This window comes from Ctenopharyngodon idella, chromosome 20 (assembly GCF_019924925.1).
Source record: "Ctenopharyngodon idella isolate HZGC_01 chromosome 20, HZGC01, whole genome shotgun sequence".
Taxonomy (NCBI): Eukaryota; Metazoa; Chordata; class Actinopteri; order Cypriniformes; family Xenocyprididae; genus Ctenopharyngodon; species Ctenopharyngodon idella.
Window position 1 is genome coordinate 22,872,998 of NC_067239.1, and position 23,536 is coordinate 22,896,533.

Consider the following 23,536-nt stretch of genomic DNA (forward strand, 5'->3'; position numbering starts at 1 on the left):
ACTATCTTATAATAATCACTTTTAATAATCAGCTTTTATATAGCTTTTATTTTCAATTTACATGATAAAAGTACTCCATGCTATATATATATATATGCACTACACACACACAGTCCCATGAAAGTAATATATAACAAATATCAACATTTATCTTATGTCCATATTTAAAATAGGTAAAAATATATCCCCAGGATAAGTCATTTTAAGTTAAATGTTAGACAGCAGTTTCCAAAGCAGTCCCTTGATGTGCGTCACCTTTCACCTACATCATTCGGTCTATTTCCTAAATATTCAGCATTGTGTATTTGCAAACAGACATTTGGAAGAATACGTTCATCATGTAAATGATGTCTGGGGATTATAAGCTTTCTTCTGTCGGCGGCCGTGGCCGACGGACTTCATCCTCCAAAGGGGATTTTAGGTCTGGACAGCACAAGCATGTTGGGTTTCAGTCTCTGAATCCAGTCTGGGTATTGGCTCGAGGCATTGTATCATGTGACTCATGCTGACCTACAATAACCCAGACATGGTTGGCTTCCTTTAAACAGTTTTATGTGAAGTTGCAGTGATGTTAAAACAGACATTTTTTTTATTTATTAATCTAAATATTTTTGAAAAGCAATAAATAAAAATATATATATTTGTCGTGAACATTATTTTTGTATTGCAAGTTTGTTTTTAAGACTTGCAAAATGAGAATAAATACAAACATTGCCTTTTCATCATACTAGAAATGTTTGTCTGGAATGGGAGGGACATCAGGGATATTGAAATCAATATCACTGATTTCAACCACAGTATCTGTAGGATTTGTGTTCCTGTGACTTTTGTTTTTCCAGCACACTGCAGCATAAACAACTGTTTCGGTCAAATGTAGATCATTCTGGGTGTGAGGTGAAGTGAGAGGCTGTTTGTTTACTGGTTTGTTGAGGGCAGAGACAGAGTGAGTATCATCAGGCTTTGTCATTGCTGTGGAAGGGCTCTCATTCTCCCCTTCAGCTTTGTCAGATCGAGGTTGTAATGAAAGCTCACTAATGCACTCATAAGGATTTTCCTCATTCACTTCAGCCTCCAGGAGGGAGTATATATGATCAGATAGATCCTTGGCACCTGGCGTATATTCATCACTTTGGGACTCAGGTAGTTTCTGCAACAAGGACATGAGAGAATAATCATCTATTATTATTTACTTTTTTTACATTTCACGTCACATGCTATATTATGCCAGTCCTTTATGATTAAAAAAAGTTTTTTAATAATTCGTAGCTTTTTCCTATGTGCTCTCCATTACAGTGTCATTTCCTTTAGAAGATTAATCCAATAACTCTTTGAAATTACTTATCCTCTCTTGCCGATTCGCTGCAATTTACCACTTAATGATTTTAATTGACCATAATAGGATGGATATGGTTCAACAGTGTATTGCAATTGGTCTCAAAGCAGGAAAAAGTTTCTTCCTCTTAAAGCAAATTGTCAACAGTGGTCATGCACTACTCAACAAAAGCTTTTTGTATTGTACAGTATTTGCTAATAGTCATTTATAGTACACTGTGAAAGTAGATATGTGCATAAGGAATTATTTCAGTATGATCTAACTCTTACAATGATTTTTGTTGGTGTAAATTAAAGAAGTGAGGTTGATTTGGTCAAATTAAAAAATATTTTTACTTTAATAAAATCAGGTCATTTAGATATTGTCAAGTGAAGCATATTTTTAAAGAAAGCTGGCAAATCATTTTTACAGTTTACTTCAGGATCGAACAATATTCAATTTTAAACTCTAAAAAATGCAGGGTTGTTTCAACCCATGTTTGGGTCAAAAATGAACAAACCCAATCATTGGTAAAAATTTTCAATTAAATTTTAAACCCAACTGTTTGGGTTTGTCCATTTGACCCAAACACGCACTCAAAAAAATGATATGTTGGATTAACTTAACTTTTTTATTTCAACAGGTTCCACATAACTGTTGCATTTAATTAATATTATTTATTTCATTAAACTTAGGTTTATTTCATAAGGTTAATTCAATGCCATTTAGTTGAGTCAGGTTAACATTCTTAATTTTGTCCAAAACTATTAAGTTCAATTATCCTAAAAATAAAATCAGACAACATTTAAAACAAGTAATCCAGTTTAATTGATTAGTTTATTTAGTGAATGCATTCAAGAACAATTTTCACAAATCTTTACTCTGTAAATGCTCTTATTGTTAAGTGCTAACCTGCAGATGGTTTTGTTACATCCATGGATTGCCCACAATAGTTGTTGTTTTTTTTTATTATTAAAACAACTTTAATTGTTGTTAGCAGGTCCTCAACTCAAGCACTACGCTTCACTACAATGGTAACCGCCAAAAACACTAACATACTAGAAACTCTTTTAAATGTAAACATAAAAGAACATTAAGCATTAACAAGTCTCCCAATTTTATCATCTTGATAAAATAAAATAACATTTTATTTCAACATTTACTCTCCCTATCAAGCCCTGTGCAAAGCATGATGGGAAGGGGAAATCCTGTTCCTAGTTTTAGCATTTATGTAGTCTAAACTCAAATGGATTAAATAAAGTGGTTGAAAAGTCATTAATTACTCACCCTCATGTCGTTCCACACCTGTAAGACCTTCATTCACCTTTAGAACACAAATTAAGATATTTTTGATAAAATCCAATGATTAACACTTTCAGATGCCCAGAAAGCTACTAAAGACATATTTAAAACAGTTCATGTGACTACAGTGGTTCAACCTTAATGTTATGAAGTGATGAGAATATATTTTGTGTAGAAAAAAAAAAAAAAGAAGACTTTATTTAACAATATCTAGTGATGGGCGATTTCAAAACACTGCTTCACGAAGCTTTGAAGCTTTACTAATCTTTTGTTTCAAATCAGTGGTTTGGAGCGCGTATCAAGTCACGCCCCCAGTGGTGAACCATTGAAATTTCGAAACACTTATGAGGCGACAAAGCCTCGTTTACTGAAATCAAGTGACTTTGGCAGTTTGATACACACGCCAAACCACTTCGAAGCTTCATGAAGCAGTGTTTTGATATCGCCCATCACTAGATATTGTTGAATAAAATCGTTATTTTATTCTTTTGGCACATAAAAAGTATTCTCGTCGCTTCATAACATTAAGGTTGAACCACTGTAGTCACATGAACTGTTTTAAATATGTCTTTAGTAGCTTTCTGGGCCTTGAAAGTGTCTGTCAACGGAGGCCTCACTAAGCCATCGGATTTCATTTAAAATATCCTAATTTGTGTTCTGAAGATGAACGAAGGTCTTACGGGTGTGGAATGACATGAGGGTGAGTAATTAATGACAGAATTTTCATTTTTGGGTGAACTAACCCTTTAATTAAAACATGTTCTTTCAAAATGACAATATTGAGTTGAGCCAAAATGCAACTGTTTCAAGTCAATTTAACACAATGCAATTTTTTGTATGAGAAACCTAATACAATGGTGTTAAATGAAAATAATTTTTTTAAATAAACTGAACAGTACTGTAAAATCATTTTTTTGAGTGTGAGTTAAAACAACCCTGCATTTTTTAGAGTGTAGCAACAGCCAAGAGTAATACTAATTTATGGACTGTTTTCTGAGTATGAGTGGTGTCTGTCGGTCTCTTACGTTTTGTGGAGATGCCGATGGAATATTTGTTTTCCTTTGTCTGTGTAAATGGCTGGATGATACACTGTCAGACATACTGGAGACATAAAAAGAAAAGTCACTATTCCAAATGTTACAGATATAGCACACACCACAGTGCATCCTGTTTGTTTTCGTAATATTTTTTGCATGGTCTTTGCATGCAAACATGAAAGGCTATTATCAGTTGTCCATCTTCATGGTTTACATATGTGGTTGACAAACAGGTCTCTACTTTTCTTACAGTAACACAAACATTAACATTATTCACGCTGTGTGACTTGGGCACTTGGTGACTTGTGCGTCTGAACCTGTCATTGCACATTCCACTGAGATCACCCGTTTACTCACAGCATTCTGTTACAATCACTCCCTTCTCTTGGGTGTGTTTTGAATCAGCACAAGATGTGACAATGAATGAAAAATTCCTAAATATGCATTGAAATATACAGTGAAAGACAAAAAATATGAGACTTACCTGAAACAGCTTGTACAAAGGCTGTAAAGCGTGACATAAATGATGATGAAGAGGGCTGACACAATGCCAATCTGAAGAGAGGAAGAACAACCTGATATCCAGGTGATCAGACCCTCCTCAACAGGAGCCATCACTCTTCATTCAGTTTCTGTAATGACTGAAAGGTAAGAATCGAAGGAAACTAAAGTCAATAATCTGCCACAAAACAAGTTGATGGGCCAATGAGTAAAAGTAATGAAAGCGAATATAATGTAAGCTGTTATTGCTGTTCTCTCAAATATGATTACACACAGGTGAGTACATGTACAAGTCACACCTCTCTTTCATGTTAACACAAACAGACTGCAATTGTTACTGCAGTGTTTAGTGTATTATATTTAAAATGCAATGAAACACAGCGGTCGATAAAAAGTAATACCAAAAAGTGATACTAAAACAGTTTAAAATGTACATTAAAATACACATCTTTAAACTGAATGTTAATGAAAATTATTTTATTGCTTGGAGCCACCAGCACTGATATTGTACATCACCCGAGTGAGATTTTTTAGAAACTATCTATAAACAGCTTTCTTCTATCAGTCTGCCTAAAAGAATAATAATTAAAAAAAACTCACTTTACCTTTTTTCCTCAGTTACACGATCCTAGATCACCTGTCATCATCCCGTCTTTACTGGCAGCAACACACTGATCCCACAGGGATTTGACAGTCACGCTTCCTCATTCTGAATTCCAGCCACTCCAGTGCCTAAATCCATATCTCCCTATATCCCTCAAAAGAATTCACGTCACCTGCATTTTACTTGTTCATGTAATTAGCTTAGTTTGTTTAAGTACAAGCCATATCATTCTTTTTTTTTTTTTTTTTATAAGATATCATAGATATAGGGTTAGTTCTGTTTTGAATGACATTTAAATAATTAAAACATTTTTAACTTTTTTCAGTTTTTAAATGGAACACTGCTGCCTCCTAATGGACAAAGGAGGTATAATAAACTGTATTTTAATTACGTGTATTAAACTACTGTATTAAAACTACTGTTCTGATACACTAAAATAATTGCTAAATGAAATAGCATGGTTAAAATTTTAATTATAAATAAAAAGTCTCATTCAACTTCTTTACTAAAATCAAAACTCACCAAAGGTTTATTAGAATACTTGGATAAATGTAAACATTTATTATAATACAAAGCACAATCAAAAGTACAAAGCAGTATCTAAGGCACATTTTCGTTTAAACAACAGGGTTAAACTGAATTTCTGTCCCGCTGAGGTAGAAATGATTTGATATGCGAAAAATAAATACACATCATACATGACGAGGAAGAAAGTACAGTAAATACATACCAGAACTTTATTTGTGCGGTCTAAACAAAACGTTACTGATAATACTACAGAATATATAACATTACACCCTGATTTAAAGGGTTAGTTCACCCAAAAATGAAATTTCTGCCATTAATTATTCACCCTCATGTCGTTCGAAACCCGTAAAGACCTTCGTTCATCTTCGGAACACAGATTAAGATATTTTTGATGAAATCCGAAAACCACACATTGGCAGCAACATCATTGCACCTTTCAAGGCCCAGAAAGGTAGTTAAAGACATTGTTAAAATAGTCCATGTGACTACAATGGTTCAACCTTAATGTTATGAAGCAACAAGAATACTTTTTGGATTTCATCAAAAATATCTTAATTTGTGTTCCAAGATGAACTAAGGTCTTACAAGTTTGAAATGACATGAGGGTGAGTAATTAATGACAGAAATTTCATTTTTGGGTGAACTAACTCTTTAAGCAGGACATTTTTGTTTTGGCCTGTAGATGGCATTTCTATTATATTAAGAGAGTATGTATGTTCTGTATCAATGTACTTGTGAGCAAACAAGAGTTGATCCATTCCTCCACAACAACATTGCCTGACTATGCTGAGTGCAAAATAAAAGTAGCCTCTTTGTTCCCCTTATCCCCCACTCCCCTCCAACTCCAATTCTAATTTGGACCAAATCCAGCTTTACTCCTTAATTTGAATGTTTTTGCTTTCGAAAAACTCCTGTCCCAGACTCCAGTTTTAAAGTAAATAGGCCAGTTGTGTAAAAGCCATCCAGCACTGGATCTCAGAGGAATGCCGGCTAAGTGGTAGATTATCCTAAGCAGTGAATTAATTTGTGGGAAAAACCCTACTTAGTATTTATGTTTGATATGATTTGTAAAAGTATTTGATAGTTAAAAAGTAAAATGCCTCCCTGAGGCTGATATCTGCAATTTCAGATAAAACAAAAGCTGTCGCTGGAGCGGTACCCTTTAAAAAGTTACACCTCTGTACCTTATTTACCCCAAAAAGGGTGCATATGTACTTTAAAGGGATAGTTCACCCAAAAATGAAAATTATCCCATGATTTACTCACCCTTATGCCATCCTAGGTGTATATGACTATCTTCTTTCAGACAAACACAATCGGTGATATATTTAAAAATATCCTTATCCTCCAAGGTTTATAATGGTTGAGAATGGGGGGCAACGTTAAAAAAAAAAAAAAAAAAAATGCATCCATCCATAATCAAAGTAATCCATACGACTCAAGGCCTTTTGAAGCGAAGGGATGCGTTTGTGTAAGAAAAATATCCATATTTAAAACTTTATAAATTCAAATAACTAGCACACAGCGGACGACCGTACACATAATGCGCAAGTCGACTTGCGCCAAATGAGCAGCCCACTGATGCGATGTATGACGCAGGATGTAGGAGTAGCGTAACCTCTTGCTTTTTAAACAAATAGGGCTTGGACAACAAACTCAAGCTCCTGTTCTCTTATATCGAAATCCTCCGACATTTCTCTTTAAAATTTGTCATTTTAAACTTCTAATTTGTGACCGGACCGGTGTTTTGTTTTGCTCTCTTCTCTGCGCCTCCGCGTTCGTCATTGCGTTGGGTCAAAGGTTGCTCTTATAAACCTTGGAGGACTAAGGATATTTTTTAAATATATCTCCGATTGTGTTCATCTGAAAAAAAAAGAAAGACAAAAAAAAAGAAGACAGTCATATACACCTAGTATGGCTTAAGTACGGAGCCCTGGACATGACATGCAGGAAAAAAATAGTAGGTTAAATCATGCGCACGATTTAGTAAATTGAGGGAATGAATTAGTAAGTCGTGCGCACGATTTAATTTTTTTTCTTGCATGTCATGTGCGGGGCTCCATACTTAAGGGTGAGTAAATCATGGGATAATTTTCATTTTTCGGTGAACTATCCCTTTAAAGATACATATTTGTGCCTACAGTGTACAAACAGTGACAGCTTTCTTACCGTTTTTTTCTGAGATTGTGGGATTTCAATATGTGATTATGGGACTTTTGAAATAAAATAAAAAGAAAAAAAGAAAAGTGACATCCCATCACAATTCTCATAATAAATGCACTAAAATAAAATTAATTTCATTTTGACATTTATATTAATAATTACCTTGTGGTACTGTGTAACTAAGCAAATCTGTTTTGTAAAATCTTTTCAAATTTGTTTGCAGTCTTTCCTCTTTAGCTGTCTTTGCACCGCTTCTCTCATTAGAACTGCAGTCAGAACGCTGCACAACACCAATAAGAAGAACGATCCTCCAGCCAGTAGAATGAAGTGCTCTCCATGCACACCTACTACAGACTGCTGATGCACCAGATAGTCTCTAAACATTGCCTCCAGCTGGCACATAGTACACATGGCCAGGAAGATGTGGAAGATCTGATGTCCGTGACCCAAAATGTCACATCTCCCTGGAAAGAAGCGCTCAGGAACTGGGCAAGAGAAAAACAGAGCCGACAACACAAAAAACACCACCTGCAGGGCATGAAACACCAACACTGGCTCGTCCCAAGATCTGGTGACCAGGCGGTGCGCTACAGGGCTTATGTCGAGCAAGTACGCCAGGCTGGTGGGAATGATCTGGCAGATCTTGCGGCGGAGAGGGTATGGACGGCGGTAACGGAATTTGGCGTAGCAGCAACTGGCGCAGGACAACCAGGCTAGCACCGCGGCACCGGGTAGAAACACAGCACCCACTAGGCTTTGTCTCCATACTGGCTCAGAACAGTAAAAATAGTGGCCAAGTGCACAGCCATATTGGTAAACAGCTACGCCAACATAGTCTACGAAGAAGAGAGAGTAATGGGCCAGCTCAGACTTTGACTGCAGCAGGTGGGCGGCCACGCTGAAACTGAGGTAGGTAAGTGACGACAACACGTACAAAAACAGAGGCAAAGACGCCACATTGAGCGTCAGCCCCCATGTGACTGTGAATAAAGAAAAGTGGAGTAGAACAGCAGGGATCGCCAGCAGGTGTGTCCACACATTGAGCGACTCATTGTGACATTGAAAGAGACTACAGAAGTAGCTCAGCCATTCCTGATGGACCGGACGATAGCCCGACAAGATGTAGGGCTCACGAAACAGGCTCGGCACATCAGAGGCGAGTACGGTGGCTTTAGGCAAAGGTAGACGGGGCAACCAGTTCGACAAGTGTGGTAACTGACCCAGCTGCTGTATACTCAATGTCAGTGTACTAAGACGGCCCAAAACTCCGCTTGCCATGGTGAAACTCTGGATGAATGACAAAAATCAGCTGCAATGAGAAGCAGAAAACAGCACGAGGATAAATTATATTGACAAATCAGAATGCCATGATTCATACCTCTGCCAGACAAAGAGCCAGTTCTTGCTGAACTAAACCTCTTACACTTGATAAGTTAATATCTGGCCTGGTTGAATTGATCATTGTGTTTGCCAAGTACTCCCATTGTGCTCTGCCGTATATTGCTCCAAACCAACATTTGTCAATTTTGAAGCACTAGCTGTGTCTTGAAACCTAGTATGTTGCCTACCTAGAAAGCACTGTTGTGGGTTATAGATGATTTCTGTATAGATAGGTTGCAGATATGTATGATGCCTAAAAATGCTGTCTAGATAGGGAGTTTAATAGGTTTGGAGATTGTATACTTTAGTATACAATCTCCAATATATACTCCAATTGTATACTTCAGTATACTTTAGTTTTTACTACAGTAAACTGTAGTGTATATTGTAGTATAATATACCCATACAGTTGTAGAAAACTTAGTACAGTATTGGGTAAAGTAATTTGTTTATATTACTATAGCTGTTATGTTACAACAGCAACTATAGAATTACCACAACAAATTAATTCAAGTACTTTACTATAGTATGGTTCAAAAACACTATAGTATTTACTATAAATTACTATAAACGTGCTACTTTTAAATGTGCCTTATTAAGCTAAGAAAGAGTAAGAATATGCTATGCGACACTTTTATACAACCTTCTGCAAAAAAGCATGCTATCAAAACGCCAGAAACGTTCTTCTTTAAATAATAAAGAGTTTATATTATCGTTTATATATTAGTAGCTCCTCACCTTTGCGGCACTGGTTGAAAGTCGCTCTTCACTCTTCCCAGACTTCACCTCTCACTTTTTAGAAGATATATGGGGTTTCATATCAACCTAAAGATTAAATCCGGTCTTCAGACATTATAACCTTGGCAACTGCGCTCTCCCTGTCAACTCAACTGAGAGACCTGTTGGGTCGGCTCCTTGTGAATTTGGGCGGGGCTACAAATCACTCATGCTTGAAGGGACTCTGACTCAGTTCAGATTCAAAAGGATTCGGTTCACTGTTCGAAAAAGCAAACATGAAAAAAGAGATATAACTTCAAATCACGGTAAAAAAAAAAAAAAAAAAAAAAAACAGAAAAAACATGATTATAAAATTCACACACATTTTGATGGGCGAAGACTAATTTTCTGAAAATAAAATTAATTATAAACAAAAATCTGTCAACTCAGGTTCACGAGACTTCAGTATACAGTGAAAGTGAATGGTGACTGAAGCTGTGGTTCTGCATAACAAATTCTGTTTTGCTTATTATAGGCTTTGAAAGTAACTATTCATTATTATACTATTTATGACGGCAACTACAAGACATGAAGACCTATATTTAAAGTGTAAAATAGCCTAAACAGAACAATGGTGTAATATTATATACAGGTGCTGGTCATATAATTAGAATATCATCAAAAAGTTCATTTTTTTATTATAAATTATTTTTAAAAATGAAACTTTCATATATTCTAGATTCCCTACATGTAAAGTAAAACATTTCAAAAGTTTTTTTTTTTTAAATTTTGATGATTAGAGCGTACAGCTCATGAAAGTCCAAAATCCAGTATTTCAAAATATTAGAATATTTCCTAAAATCAATCAAAAAATGGATTTGCAAAACAGAAAAGTTAAAGTTCTTTAAAGTATGTTCTTTTGTGCACTCAATACTTGATCGGCAGGACATATTACAGCAAATGACTTGCTCCTAGCACAAATTACTGCATCAGTGAAGTGTGGCATGGAAGTGATCAGCCTGTGGCACTGCTGAGGCACTATTGAGCCTTCAGATCATCTGTATATTGTTGGATCAACTGTTTCTCATCTTTCTCTTGAAAATATCCCATAGATTCAGGTCAGGCATATTGGCTGGCCAATAAAGCACAGTAATATCATGGTCAGCAAACCACTTGGAAGTGGTTTTTGCACTGTGGGCAGGTGCTAAAGTCCTGCTGGAAAAGGAAATCAGCATCTCCATAAAGCTTGTCAGCAGATGGAAGCATAAAGTGCTTCAAAATCTCCTGGAAGATGGCTGCATTGACTTTGCACTTGATAAAACACAATGGACCAACACCAGCAGACGTCACGCCCCCCCCCCAAATCATTATTGACTTCAGAAACTTCACACTAGACTTCAAGCAGTTTGGATTCTGTGCCTCTCCAGTCTTCCTTCAGACTCTGGGACCATGATTTCAACATGAAATGCAAAATTTACATTTATCTGAAAAGAGGACTTTCGACCACTGATCACTGTCCAGTTCTTTTTCTCCTTAGCCCAGGTAAGATGCTTCTGACATTGTCTCTGGTTCAGAAGTGGCTTGGTAGTCCTTTTCCTGAAGATGTCTGAGTGTGGTGACTCTTGATGCGCTGACTCCGGCTTCATTCTACTCATTGTGAAGCTCTCCCAAGTGTTTGAATCGGCTTTACTTGACAGTATTGTCAAGCTTGCGGTCATCCCTGTTGCTTGTGCACCTTTGCCTACCCAATTTCTTCCTTCCAGTCAACTTTGCATTTAATATGCTTTGATATTTCACTCTGTAAACAGCCACCCCATTCAGTAATGACCTTCTGTGACTTACTCTCTTTGTGGAGGGTGTCAATGATTGTCTCCTGGACCATTGCCAAGTCAGCAGTCTTCCCCATTAGTGTGGTTTCAAAAAACAAAAGATACCCGGATTTTATACTGTAGGGATGGTCATTTAATGAAACTCAAATGTAAATGTTCTAATATTTTGAGATACTGGATTTTTCACGATATTCTAATTATATGACCAGCACCTGTACAGTCGGGCAAAAAAAAAAAAGATGCGTAAAAGACAACATGAGAATCTGATCAAGTATGGAAACCAATATTAAGAAAAGTGATGTTCATTTATAAAACGGATATGTATTTTACACTGTGTACTTTGTACTACTACAGTGTATAATTTATAATTTTGTGACTTTTCTTTTCATCACCTTTGTATATCATATCTGCATAGGGAAGTAAAATGCTTTCATATGACGTTGAATAAACATTACATTTGATTTACAGACTGTCTGAGTTGCAACAGTGACGTTAAATGTGCACAAGAGAAAGGAGCAAATAACATAGACTCGCGTTTGTTGTCTGCAACAACCATTATTTGCCAAAACATCTAGTCCGCATATGCTGCATCTGTAGTTTTGAGCGCATGCGCAGCACCGGTACTCTTTTCGCGCGAAACACTAAAGAGGGCCGGCCGAATCATCATTCTATGGATTTGATTGGACGCCGCAACCCAAGAGACAGAATATGGTAATGAGTCACTGGTGTGTTGGCCAATCAGCGGTCGGATTCCACAGCGGGAGAAGCCTGGTGGCGCGAAAAGACACACAACAGTCCTGCGATCGACACGAGGTGTTCTGCACTGAGTATTTCTTAAAACTTTTAGACGCTTTATACAAAAATGGCTGCTGAAGTTGTGGACGACCAGGAACTGAGGGAGGCGCAGAGGGATTACCTGGATTTTCTTGACGACGATGTAGGCATAACGCATTTATTATATACTTATTAACTGTTAAACTATTGACGTTAATGTGTCTTATTGGAACAAAGGCCCACTCTCATAAACCATAATGTAACTTACTTTAATCTTTTTTTCGTGGGTATTTTTGTTTACGTTTTGTTTGTTGACAACTTTTTATGGGGTTTTTACCTTTTTTCAGCAAGACCAGGGCATCTATCAGAGCAAAGTACGACAGATGATCAGCGAAAACAAATCCAGGCTCATTGTGAACCTCAACGACCTGCGCCGCCGCAACGAAAAGCGAGCTGCCAAGTATGTTCAACTTTTTTTTTTAAAAAAAACTTTTTTTTTCTACTTACACTTTACAGTATACACTTTAGGCCTACATTATAGCATATAAATGTATTTCCATGCATAGTGCTATTATAACTATATGTGTTTTATATCATATACTGAAAATACAGTTTAACATTATAATGTAAAGTGTGACTGTTTTAATTGAAATGAACAATCTCTGGTCTTCAGGTTGCTGAGTAATGCTTTTGAAGAGCTTGTTGCATTCCAGCGTGCCCTGAAAGATCTGGTGGCTTCAATAGATGCCACTTATGCCAAGCAGCACGAAGAGTTCTTCATTGGTCTGGAGGGCAGCTTCGGCAACAAACACGTCTCCCCTCGAACCTTGACCTCTCGTCTGCTGGGTAGCATGGTGTGTTTGGAGGGCATTGTCACAAAATGTAGGTCCAAGCATATTTATGTGCATTTGAAAGATTTGATATTTTGCATGTCATAGACAGTGAATTGATCAGGTTTTCTCTTTGTATTCACAGGCTCTTTGGTGCGTCCCAAAGTAGTACGCAGTGTGCACTACTGCCCAGCCACTAAGAAGACTATGGAGCGCAAATACACAGATCTGACCTCTCTGGAAGCCTTCCCTTCGAGTGCCATTTACCCCACCAAGGTACTATAATTTGTCCCACTTCACAACTTGGAATCGTGCAAAAATATTGTGGTCGGGGGTTCCAGGGGCTTTCAAACTCATTGATGTCCCAAAAATGATGATCACCTTGCGAAGGGACCCTCTTCATAAAATATATAGGCAGCTGTATATTACTATAAGACCCGTTAATACTCTGAGAGAAAAAGTATGATATTATAAAGGCAACAATGTCAAATTATTTAAGTAAAAATAATAATAATTATTGTTATTACTACATAATAATAGTAATAACTATAATAATTATTAATATTATTATTAATACTAAAATAATTTAAAATTGTTGTCTTTATAATACCACACATATTATGTATTTCATCATCAGATTATTTTAATAACAACAACAAAAATTATTATTAATCCTCTGTGTCTATATTTGATCCATTCAGGATGAGGAGAACAATCCACTGGAGACTGAGTTCGGTCTGTCCGTCTATAAGGACCATCAGACCATCACAGTGCAGGAGATGCCAGAGAAAGCCCCTGCCGGTCAGCTGCCCCGCTCTGTGGACATCATCCTGGACAACGACCTGGTGGACGCTATAAAACCAGGGGACCGTGCGCAGGTGATCGGCACCTACCGCTGCCTGCCTGGCAAAAAGGGCGGCTTCACCTCGGGCACCTTCAGGTAGAGCTGCACCAACTGCGGTTACATTTTTTGAAATATTATTATATTACTATTATTGTATAAATAATAATATTAATAATAATACACGTGTGTTTAGGACCATCATGATTGCCTGTCACGTCAAACAGATGAGCAAAGAAGTCGCTCACTACTTCTCTGCAGATGATGTAGCCAAGATCAAGAGCTTCTGCAGATCTCGCTCAAAGGTAAGAGAATGGAAATCGACATAATGAACTTTAAAGGGTTAGTTCACCCAAAAATGAAAATTATGTCATTTATTACTCACCTTCATGTCGTTCCACACCCGTAAGACCTTCTTTCATCTTCGGAACACAAATTAAGATATTTTTGATAAAATCCGATGGCTCAGTGAGGCCTGCATCGCCAGCAATAACTCTTCCTTTTTCAATGTCCGGAAAGCTAATAAAAACATATTTAAAACAGTTCATGTGACTACAGTGGTTCAACTTTAATGTTATAAAAATAACAAAATAGTGACTTTATTTCACAATATCTAGTGATGGGCGATTTCAGAACACTGCTTCATGAAGCTTCGAAGCTTACGAATCATTTGTTTCGAATCAGTGGTTCGGAGTGCCAAAATTGCATGATTTCAGTAAACGAGGCTTCGTTACGTCGTAAGTGTTTTGAAACTTCAATAGTTCACGTGACTTTGGCAGTTTGATACACGCTCCGAACCACCGATTCAAAACAAAAGATTTGTTAAGCTTCGAAGCTTCATGAAGCAGTGTTTTGAAATCGCACATAACTAGATATTGTGGAATAAAGTCGCTATTTTGTTATTTTTGGCACACAAAAAGTATTCTCGTTGCTTTATAATATTAAAGTTGAACCACTGTAGTCACATGAACTGTTTTAAATATGTTTTTAGTAGCTTTCTGGGCGTTGAAAAAGGGAGTGTTATTGCTGGCGATGCAGGCCTCACTGAGCCATCGGATTTTATCAAAAAAATCTTAATTTGTGTTCCGAAGATGAACGAAGGTCTTACAGGTGTGGAACGACATGAGGATGAGTAATTAATGACAGAATTTTCATTTTTGGGTAAACTAATCCTTTAGATTATTGTATGTCTATGTTCTCCTAATATGAATGCCTTATTTGTCTTTGTACTCCTTTAGAATTTGTTTGATCAGTTGGCTCGCTCACTGGCCCCCAGTATTCATGGTCATGAGTACATAAAGAAGGCCATCCTATGTATGCTTCTAGGAGGGGTGGAAAAGGTTTTGGAGAATGGCTCACGCATTAGAGGAGACATCAACGTACTTCTCATAGGTATTTGCCTGCTTAGATTTGCACAGATAATGAGCGACATTTAGGGTAAAATGAATGGTTCATATTTACAAATCACTCACTGTGCTGGACGTGAGATTGAGAACTCCACAATAACTTTTTGTAACTGAATCGTAAGTAGACACAGATGAAATCTGCTTTTTTTTGCCATTTTCTGTAGAGATCTGTCTAACTTTACAAGTAACATTACATATGATATGTAATAATTTTAAGTTGCAAACATATTGAGGATCTAGACCAGGGGTGGGCAGACTTGGTCCTGGAGGGCCACTGTCCTGCAGAGTTTAGCTCCAACCCTAATCAAACACATCTGAACAAGCTAATCAGTTCATTCAGGATTTCTAGAAGGCTAGAGATAGGTGAGTTCTATCAGGGTTGGAGCTAAACTCTGCAGGACAGTGGCCCTCCAGGACCGAGTTTGCCCACCCCTGATCTAGACCAAGCGTTTTCAAACTTTTTGATGCCCTAACCTTGTGAGTGCTCCCTTCCTAAAATATAAAGGCAGCTATATATTACTGTAAGACGTATTCATATTCTGAGAGAAATAGTAGGCATGATATAAGACAATGTCAAATGATTTGTTTAGTAATAATAATAATGTTTTTATAGAATTATAACAACATTTATTATATGTATGTGTGTACATATATGTACTGTATATATATGACATGTAATAGGTTCAGGTTACAAAGCAACTTTGCATAAATATAAAGGTTGATGTTAAATTAAAAGGTTTAGATTTATAAAACTGTATGAAGCCCACTAGTTCACTGAATAATCATATATTTTTAAAATGCCAGTAGAAATGCCTTGTTTTGACCCGTTTTCTGTTGTACATGCTGTACTTTAATGCTATTTTTGGGTGCTTTTCTTTACAGACCCACCAGATGCCGCCATTTATCAGTTTACTGGATATTAAAAAATGATAAATGATTAAAGGGATAGTTCACCTAAAAATGAAACTTGTCATCATTTACTCACCCTCAAGTTGTTCCAAACCTATATAATTATCTCGCCCCCCCATTGACTGCTATAGTATTTTTTCCCCTACTATGGTAGTCAATGGGGGGCGAGATCTGCTTGGTTACAAACATTCTTCCAAATATCTTCATTTGTGTACTGCAGAACAAGGACATTTTATAATATCAAGAGATATTTATATAGGTTTGGAACAGCTTGAGGGTGAGTAAATGATGACAAAATGTTCATTTTTGGGTGAACTATCCCTTGAAGTCAAGCAGAAAAAAATCTTCTTAATAATATCTGAACTGATTTTGAGGAAAAACCTGCAGAATGGATTTAAAAAAATGTATTAGCTGAAAAAAAATTATCGAGAGTATTATACTCTTATTGGTATCCTCAAACATAATCAATTTAGACAAAATGGTAAATAAATGCATAAGATGTGTTTCAATTCTGCGTAAATCTCTCTATTTCTTAGGTGACCCATCAGTGGCCAAGTCTCAGCTGCTCCGGTACGTTCTGCACACCGCACCTCGTGCCATTCCCACCACAGGCCGAGGTTCATCAGGTGTAGGTCTGACTGCAGCCGTCACCACTGACCAAGAGACAGGTACTGCGTTTCACACACGCCATCAAGCCAAGAAACCATAGGTTAATTTATAACAAGTCTGGCTATTTCAGAGTTTTGTTTGTTCTTTTAATATGAAGTTGTGTCTGTCTCTCAGGTGAGCGTCGTCTTGAGGCTGGTGCCATGGTTTTGGGGGATCGAGGGGTGGTCTGCATTGATGAGTTTGACAAAATGTCAGATATTGATCGCACTGCTATCCATGAGGTCATGGAACAGGGCCGCGTCACCATCGCCAAGGCCGGCATCCACGCTCGGCTCAATGCCCGCTGCAGCGTCCTGGCAGCTGCCAACCCCGTTTATGGCCGAGTAAGTGCTTCATTTGGTGTTCGTAAAACCTGAATCTGTGAGTAATCTGAATCTGTATCTGTGCATCATTAGGTTGGCTTGAGAAAGCTAATTTACGGATCTACTATTTAAGATTATCATTATTTTTTTGAGGCAAATTTTAAACAGTATCTCCTCTTAGAGCTTTTAAGCTACAAACAGTGTTGCCAAGTCCGTGGTTTTCCCACTAATCGGGCTGCTTTTACACTGTTCCCGTGGGTTGTTTTACATGTCAGTGGGTTGAAGCGACCCAAATAACATGATATTTACCCCCCGGGACATGAGTTTTACCGTGGGACCCCCCCTGAAACGCGATTGGGCTAGTTTTGGGCTAGTTTTGAGTAGCAATTGGGTGGGTTTTGTTGTGAAAACCTGGCAACCCTGGGGTCAGACCTTCAGACTGTTGTGACTCGGGTTGCTATATCTTTTCAAAGTGATCCAATTTAACGATTTTCGTTAAACGGACAATCAAAACTACAAAAGGTCCCATGCGCTTTCATGGTGGTCAAAACTTTTATACAATAACTAGCAAAGCCTAGCTACTAGCTTAGGATATGCTAGCAGCGTGCTAAATCATGCAAGTGACATGCTAATTTATGTTAGCAATATGCTAAAACATGTTAATAACATGCTGCAACATGCTAGCAGAATGCTAAAACATGTTAGCAACATACTTAGTCATGTTAGCCACATGGTAAATCATAACAGCAACATGCTAAATCATGCTAGCAGCATGTTAATTCATGCTAGCAATGTTTTAAAACATGCTAACAACATGCTAATTCAGGCTAACAAAACATGCTAATTTGTGCTAGCAACATGTTAAAAAATGCTAGCAACGTGTTAAAACATGCTAGCAACATGCTAATTCGTGCTAGAAACTTATTAAAAAATGTTAGAAGAATGCAAAATCATCTGTCTGTTTTTCGTGCTAGCAACGTATTAAAACATGCTAGCAACATACTAAATCATCTATCTGTTTTTTTGTTTTACGTGCTAGCAACATATTATAACATGCTAAATCAACTATTTATCTGTCTATTTTTCCGATAGACTTTATTGTCTTCAAAACATTCAAACTTTAAACTTCAAACTACTTCAAACGTAAAATCTTCAAACTTCAAGCTTTTAAAACCTTTTCAAACATTCTGGTCTGGCTTTCTCAAGCCAACTTCAAAATTTTTTATCAAACTTATCTAGTTTCATAATGTTACTCTTACGCTGGATAAATATCCAGTGTATTTCAAGAAATCAGACTTGAAAGAACAACAATGTTTATGAATTTGTCTCTCTTCGTCTGCAGTATAATCAGTATAAGACCCCCATGGAGAACATTGGCCTGCAGGACTCGCTGCTGTCTCGTTTTGATTTGCTCTTCATCATGCTGGATCAGATGGACCCAGAGCAGGACCGCGAGGTATCCGATCACGTCTTGCGCATTCACCGCTACAGGGATCCCCATGAGCAGGAAGGAGCAGGTACAAACTGATAGAGCATTTTATACTACATATTTTGTGTTAGGTGTGTCATTATTGTGCCGTTAGTGTCAGCAAAAAGAGTTACATAAAGATGGAATAGGAGAAAGTATTTTAACATCAAAAACTGCACACTTCAGATTTATGTCTGTGAAATAAATTGTGATATATTCTGTATTAAAAGGAATTTATCATCTTGCAAATATTGTGTGCTGTAGTGTTTATTGGACTCACATGCGTTTGTGTGTTTCAGCTCTATCTTTTGGTGGTGCAATCGATGCATTGGCCACTGAAGACCCTAATGTAATTCAAGAGGAAGAAGAGGAGCTACAAGTGTATGAGAAACACAATCCTCTTCTCCATGGCAGCAAAAAACTCAAGTATGGAGAAGTGCCCACTAGTTTTTTGTTACTTTCCCTTCTGTGCTTTCTTCTCTAATGCAAAACACAAAGGCTAATTCAGCACAGATTATGTCTGGTTTATGGTACTACCACGTGGCTTCATGAATGATTTGATATTTTAATAGGGTTGCCTTGTTTCACTTTTCTAAGATACTTTTTCAAGAAAATGCACTACTGTATAAAATTTTAGGGTCTGTAAGATTTTTTAAATGTTTTTGAAAGAAGTCTCTTATGCTCACCTAGGTGGCATTTATTTGATCATCAATACAGTAAATACAGTAATGTTGTGAAATATTATTACAATTTAAAATAATTGTTTTTTATTTAAATATATTATAAAATATAATTTCTTTCTGTGATGGCAAAGCTGAATTTTCAGCATCATTACTCCTGTCTACAGTGTCACATGATCCTGCAGAAATCATTCTAATATTCTGATTTGCTGTTAAAGAAAATTATTATTATCACTGTTGTGCTGCTTAATATTTTTGTGGAAACCGTGATACTTTTTTAAAAATACTTTTTGGATAAATAGAAAGTTCAAAAGAATCTTTTCTTACACATTCTTAGCTGTCAAATATAAACACCCCATTATTATACAGCTAAATTATTTTTGTGTATGTTTTTTTAGGGACAGAGTAGTGAGTAAAGCGTTCATGAGGAAGTACATCCACGTTGCCAAGGCTCTTTCTCCTGTTCTGACTCAAGAAGCAGCCAATCACATTGCAGAGGAGTACTCAAGACTGCGCAGTCAGGAGCAGCTCGGCTCTGACATTGCACGGGTAAATACAGACACATTTACAAACTACTCTGAGTTGCTTTGCTGGTCAGGTATTAGCAAATAAATTTCTTATGCTGTCAGATAACTAATATGAAGAATCTGTGCTGTGTTTTGTCCTTCAGACGTCACCGGTCACTGCTAGAACCCTGGAGACTTTGATCCGTCTTTCTACGGCCCACGCCAAAGCTCGCATGAGCAAAGCTGTGGAACTGTTGGACACAGAAGTTGCTGTGGAGCTTGTGCAGTTTGCCTATTTCAAGAAGGTTTGTTTGTTTATATAGCTAATAGCTCATTAGTCACAAATGTTTACTCTACAATGGATGGATTTTAATTCCCTAATATCTGATTGCATTTAGGCTTTGCATTGGTGTTTTAAGATACGAGTTTTAAGATACAAGCTTTTACTTTTTAATACAGTACTTCTGTTAGTGGCTGATTTAAATCCACAAAAATTTCGCATGAATTAAATGAATATCTTTTACCTTCATTTCCTATTCCTCAGGTTTTGGAGAAGGAACGTAAACGCTCTAGAAATGGGGGGCAGGACACGGCCTCAGAGGATGAGGAGGAGGAGGAAGATGAAGCACAAGAAACACCTCGACCACAGAGAAAAAGGTCTAGTGTTATTCCACAATAGCATGACAAAGTCAATGTTTATGAATTTTCCAAGCTATAAAGAATTTGGGGTTGTTAAGATTTTTTTTACATTTTACATTATTTTTTAATGTTACATTAATGTCTTTATTGTCACTTTATTCCTTTTAAAGAAATTGTACTGAACAGTGGTGAATTTATTGGTGTATTCATTATTAAAATCATCAGGTGTGATGATTTCTTTATAGAATTGTTAGTTTACAGTGTTTTATAACAATTTTAATGTGTTTAAGTAATGATTATGATACTTAACTGTGGTACATAGTAATTTATGAGCGCTCAATGTCCCCTGGTGGTCACCTGAGTGAACAGAGCTGACCAATGAAAGTATTTTCTCTGTCCTGTAGGAGGCGCCAATCTGAGCGCAGACCATCTCAGGGCAGTGAGTCATATGACCCCTATGACTTTGATACTGAGACTGACATACCACAAAGTAAGAAAAACCAACAATAGACATTTTATATATTTTATATTAAATATAACTTTTTTTTAAATAAATATATTTGAAATATTTTCAAAAAAAAAAATGTATTAAAATAGAAGTTAAATTAATTCTGAATCATTTTTAAAAAATATACCATTTCATTTTTTCTTTAAAATATAAACAAGCTTTATATTTTTAAGTTAAATGTAAAAAAAATATTTAAATAATAAAATATTTTAATCATAATTAAAAGATCACTTTTTTATCATAATGCATATAATTATGAATACACAAATTAATGCACAAATTATTAATATTTTATTTCTTCTCAGTTCAGTCCCCAGCTCCTGCAAGGCAGGGTGAGGAGCCAGTGGACACACCTGATCAGAATGGTCACACGGAGTTGTCTGATGACAGGTAGGCGTTCAGGATTTGTCTGCTGAGATTTCCTGTATCACACTCGGTGTTCCACATTCTTTTGAAGTATTGTTTCTGATTAAGTTCTAAACAGAAACCGCATCGCTGGCAGGTCCGCTGATAGTTTCGGATGCTGAATGTCTGATGCACAATGTGTGTTTTTGCTGTAGGTTGAAGGAGTTCAAAACCGCACTGCTGGAGGTCTTCCGCTCTGCTCATGCTCAGTCAGTGGGTATGATCGCTCTAATGGAGAGCATCAACAAGAGCTGCCCGTCACCGTTTAACGAAACTGAGGTCCGTGCCGCTCTCGCCCGCATGCAGGACGACAACCAGGTTATGGTGGCTGATGACATCATCTTCCTTATATAAAGGTGTTTTCTGGAGAATAACAGAAATTGTAAAGTTCAAGTGTGGATCTGTTTCAGAAGATTTGCAATGTGTGTGCAATGTTCATTGTCATATTCTTGTATATGCACACATGCATACATTTGATTCATTTGAACACATTGTCAGTAGGTTTTTCGTAATGCACATTTTTCTCATTCTCGTACATATGCATTTAAAAAAAATAACCAAATTTTATACTTGCAGACATTTATATTCTTTTTAACATGCATTTGTTTTATGTTTATCACCGTTCTTAGACTTGGTTAACGTTCTACAGAAATTAGTTTTCTCTGTTGGTTTTAATTTTTTCTTGAGAATAGCTTGGACCAGTTTTTTTTCTATGACAACTTGTAAATAATGATTTATTGTAAAAAAAAAAGAAAAAAAAAAAAAGTTTGACACCACTGAAAATGTAAAAACAAACAAACAAAAAAAAAGGTGTCAGAATAAGGACAAATGCAAAAGCAGGAGATTTCAATCCAATCTGTGCCATATCTCAAACCCTTTTCCCCTTCCCCATCCCAGTATTTTTGTCTCCCATCTATTGCCTCCGTCAATAAAGAGCAAAACCAAAAAAGAATATCTCACTTTTTTCTCATTGACTGTATTTTTCTACAATATACTTAATGTACAAATAAACTAATGATCCATATCTACCATTTTATGAATCTCTGCTCTTTTGCGTAACACCAGAAAGCCACATAACCTCAAACAATTCATGCTTCAGACACTCTAAGTCATAATAGCTACTGTTTGCCCACATTGCCCTTTCAGTGTCTGTCTGTCCCATTATGACTGTGTTGTCACACAGATATAGAACAAATGATGATTTAAATGCAAAGTGCAGCTCCTCATTCTACTTGAGCAGGCAGATGCTTCGAGATGCATCTTATTGCTGTCCAGCTTCCCGGTTCTTCATAACTGGTGATCGTAACCCTTGTTTGCGTGGGAGCTGGAGAAACCCTAGCAATGGTTGCAATAAGATACGTAATGTTCATTCTCATTACGGTATTTCAGGAAATCATAATTCTCAGTATACAATGTAAAGGCATAGACCACTCAAAAATGACAATTCAGTCATCATTTACTCTCCCTCATGTTGTTTCAAACCTGTTTGACTTCTCCTTTGGAACGCAAATAAAATATTTTGAAGAACATTGGAAACCAAACAAAATTGGACCCCATTGACTTCCATTATATGGACAAAAAGATGACATGAATGTTTGAAATGACATGATGGTAAGTAAATGACAGAATTTATTTTTGGGTGAATTATCCCTTTATGCAGTTCTTGATCTCATCTGCTTGTGATGTCAGTTCTTAGAATGACTCAGGAGATGTTATCATATGCTTGTGGTCGGGCTAATGTTGGCTGCTGGAATGTACTGTTTCAAGAACTAAGTCAGCACTTCCGTGACCTAAATTGAAATTAGTTGTAGAGTGCAAAAGCATTGAGTGCAAAAGCATTGACAGTTTTTACTACAGTAAAAACAGTATTATTGTGAAATATTGTTAGAAATTAAAATAACTATTTTAATGTATTTTAAAATGTAATTTACTCCTGTGATGGCAAAGCTGTATCAGCATCATTACTCCAGTCACAGTGTCACATGATCCTTCAGAAATCATTCTAATATTCTGAATTGGAGCTCAAAAAACATTTCTTATTATCAATTTTGAAAACAGTTGTGCGGCTTAATATTTTTGTGGAAACTGACATTTTTTCGGGATTATTTGATGAACAGAAAGTTAAAAAACAGCATTTATTTAAAATCAATTTTTTTTTTGTCACTTTTGATCAATTTAATGTGGCCTTGCTGAATAAAAGTATTCATTTCTTTAAAAAAAATAGTT

General features: G+C 36.6%; 2 protein-coding genes across 2 annotated transcripts; one reads left to right on the top strand and one right to left on the bottom strand.

Annotated features, from left to right (window-relative positions):
- Positions 1–28: 28 nt before the first annotated feature.
- paqr8 (progestin and adipoQ receptor family member VIII) lies at positions 29–11,986 on the bottom strand. The gene is made up of 5 exons (XM_051875299.1): positions 9,566–11,986; positions 4,758–8,756; positions 4,136–4,283; positions 3,640–3,715; positions 29–1,147 (listed from the first exon to the last, which is right to left on the bottom strand). Exon 2 carries the CDS (start codon positions 8,723–8,725, stop codon positions 7,655–7,657), a length of 1,071 nt encoding a protein of 356 aa, XP_051731259.1. The 5' UTR covers positions 8,726–8,756; positions 9,566–11,986; the 3' UTR covers positions 29–1,147; positions 3,640–3,715; positions 4,136–4,283; positions 4,758–7,654.
- Positions 11,987–12,131: 145 nt separating this feature from the next.
- Positions 12,132–22,334, top strand: mcm3 (minichromosome maintenance complex component 3). Its single transcript, XM_051875295.1, has 17 exons — positions 12,132–12,310; positions 12,495–12,607; positions 12,821–13,029; positions 13,123–13,253; positions 13,679–13,917; positions 14,015–14,123; positions 15,057–15,210; positions 16,670–16,801; positions 16,917–17,125; positions 18,447–18,621; positions 18,872–18,998; positions 19,651–19,801; positions 19,923–20,063; positions 20,303–20,415; positions 20,802–20,887; positions 21,211–21,295; positions 21,466–22,334. The coding sequence occupies exons 1-17, from the start codon at positions 12,236–12,238 to the stop codon at positions 21,662–21,664; spliced, it is 2,448 nt and encodes an 815-aa protein (XP_051731255.1). The 5' UTR covers positions 12,132–12,235; the 3' UTR covers positions 21,665–22,334.
- Positions 22,335–23,536: the final 1,202 nt, after the last annotated feature.

Coding starts and splice junctions, on each gene's coding strand:
- paqr8 (XM_051875299.1), bottom strand. CDS start 8,725: ATGGCAAGCGGAGTTTTGGGCCGTCTTAGTACACTGACATTGAGTATA.
- mcm3 (XM_051875295.1), top strand. CDS start 12,236: ATGGCTGCTGAAGTTGTGGACGACCAGGAACTGAGGGAGGCGCAGAGG. Junction 13,254..13,678: donor GTGCCATTTACCCCACCAAG/GTACTATAATTT, acceptor TGATCCATTCAG/GATGAGGAGAACAATCCACT. Junction 18,622..18,871: donor CCATGAGCAGGAAGGAGCAG/GTACAAACTGAT, acceptor TGTGTGTTTCAG/CTCTATCTTTTGGTGGTGCA.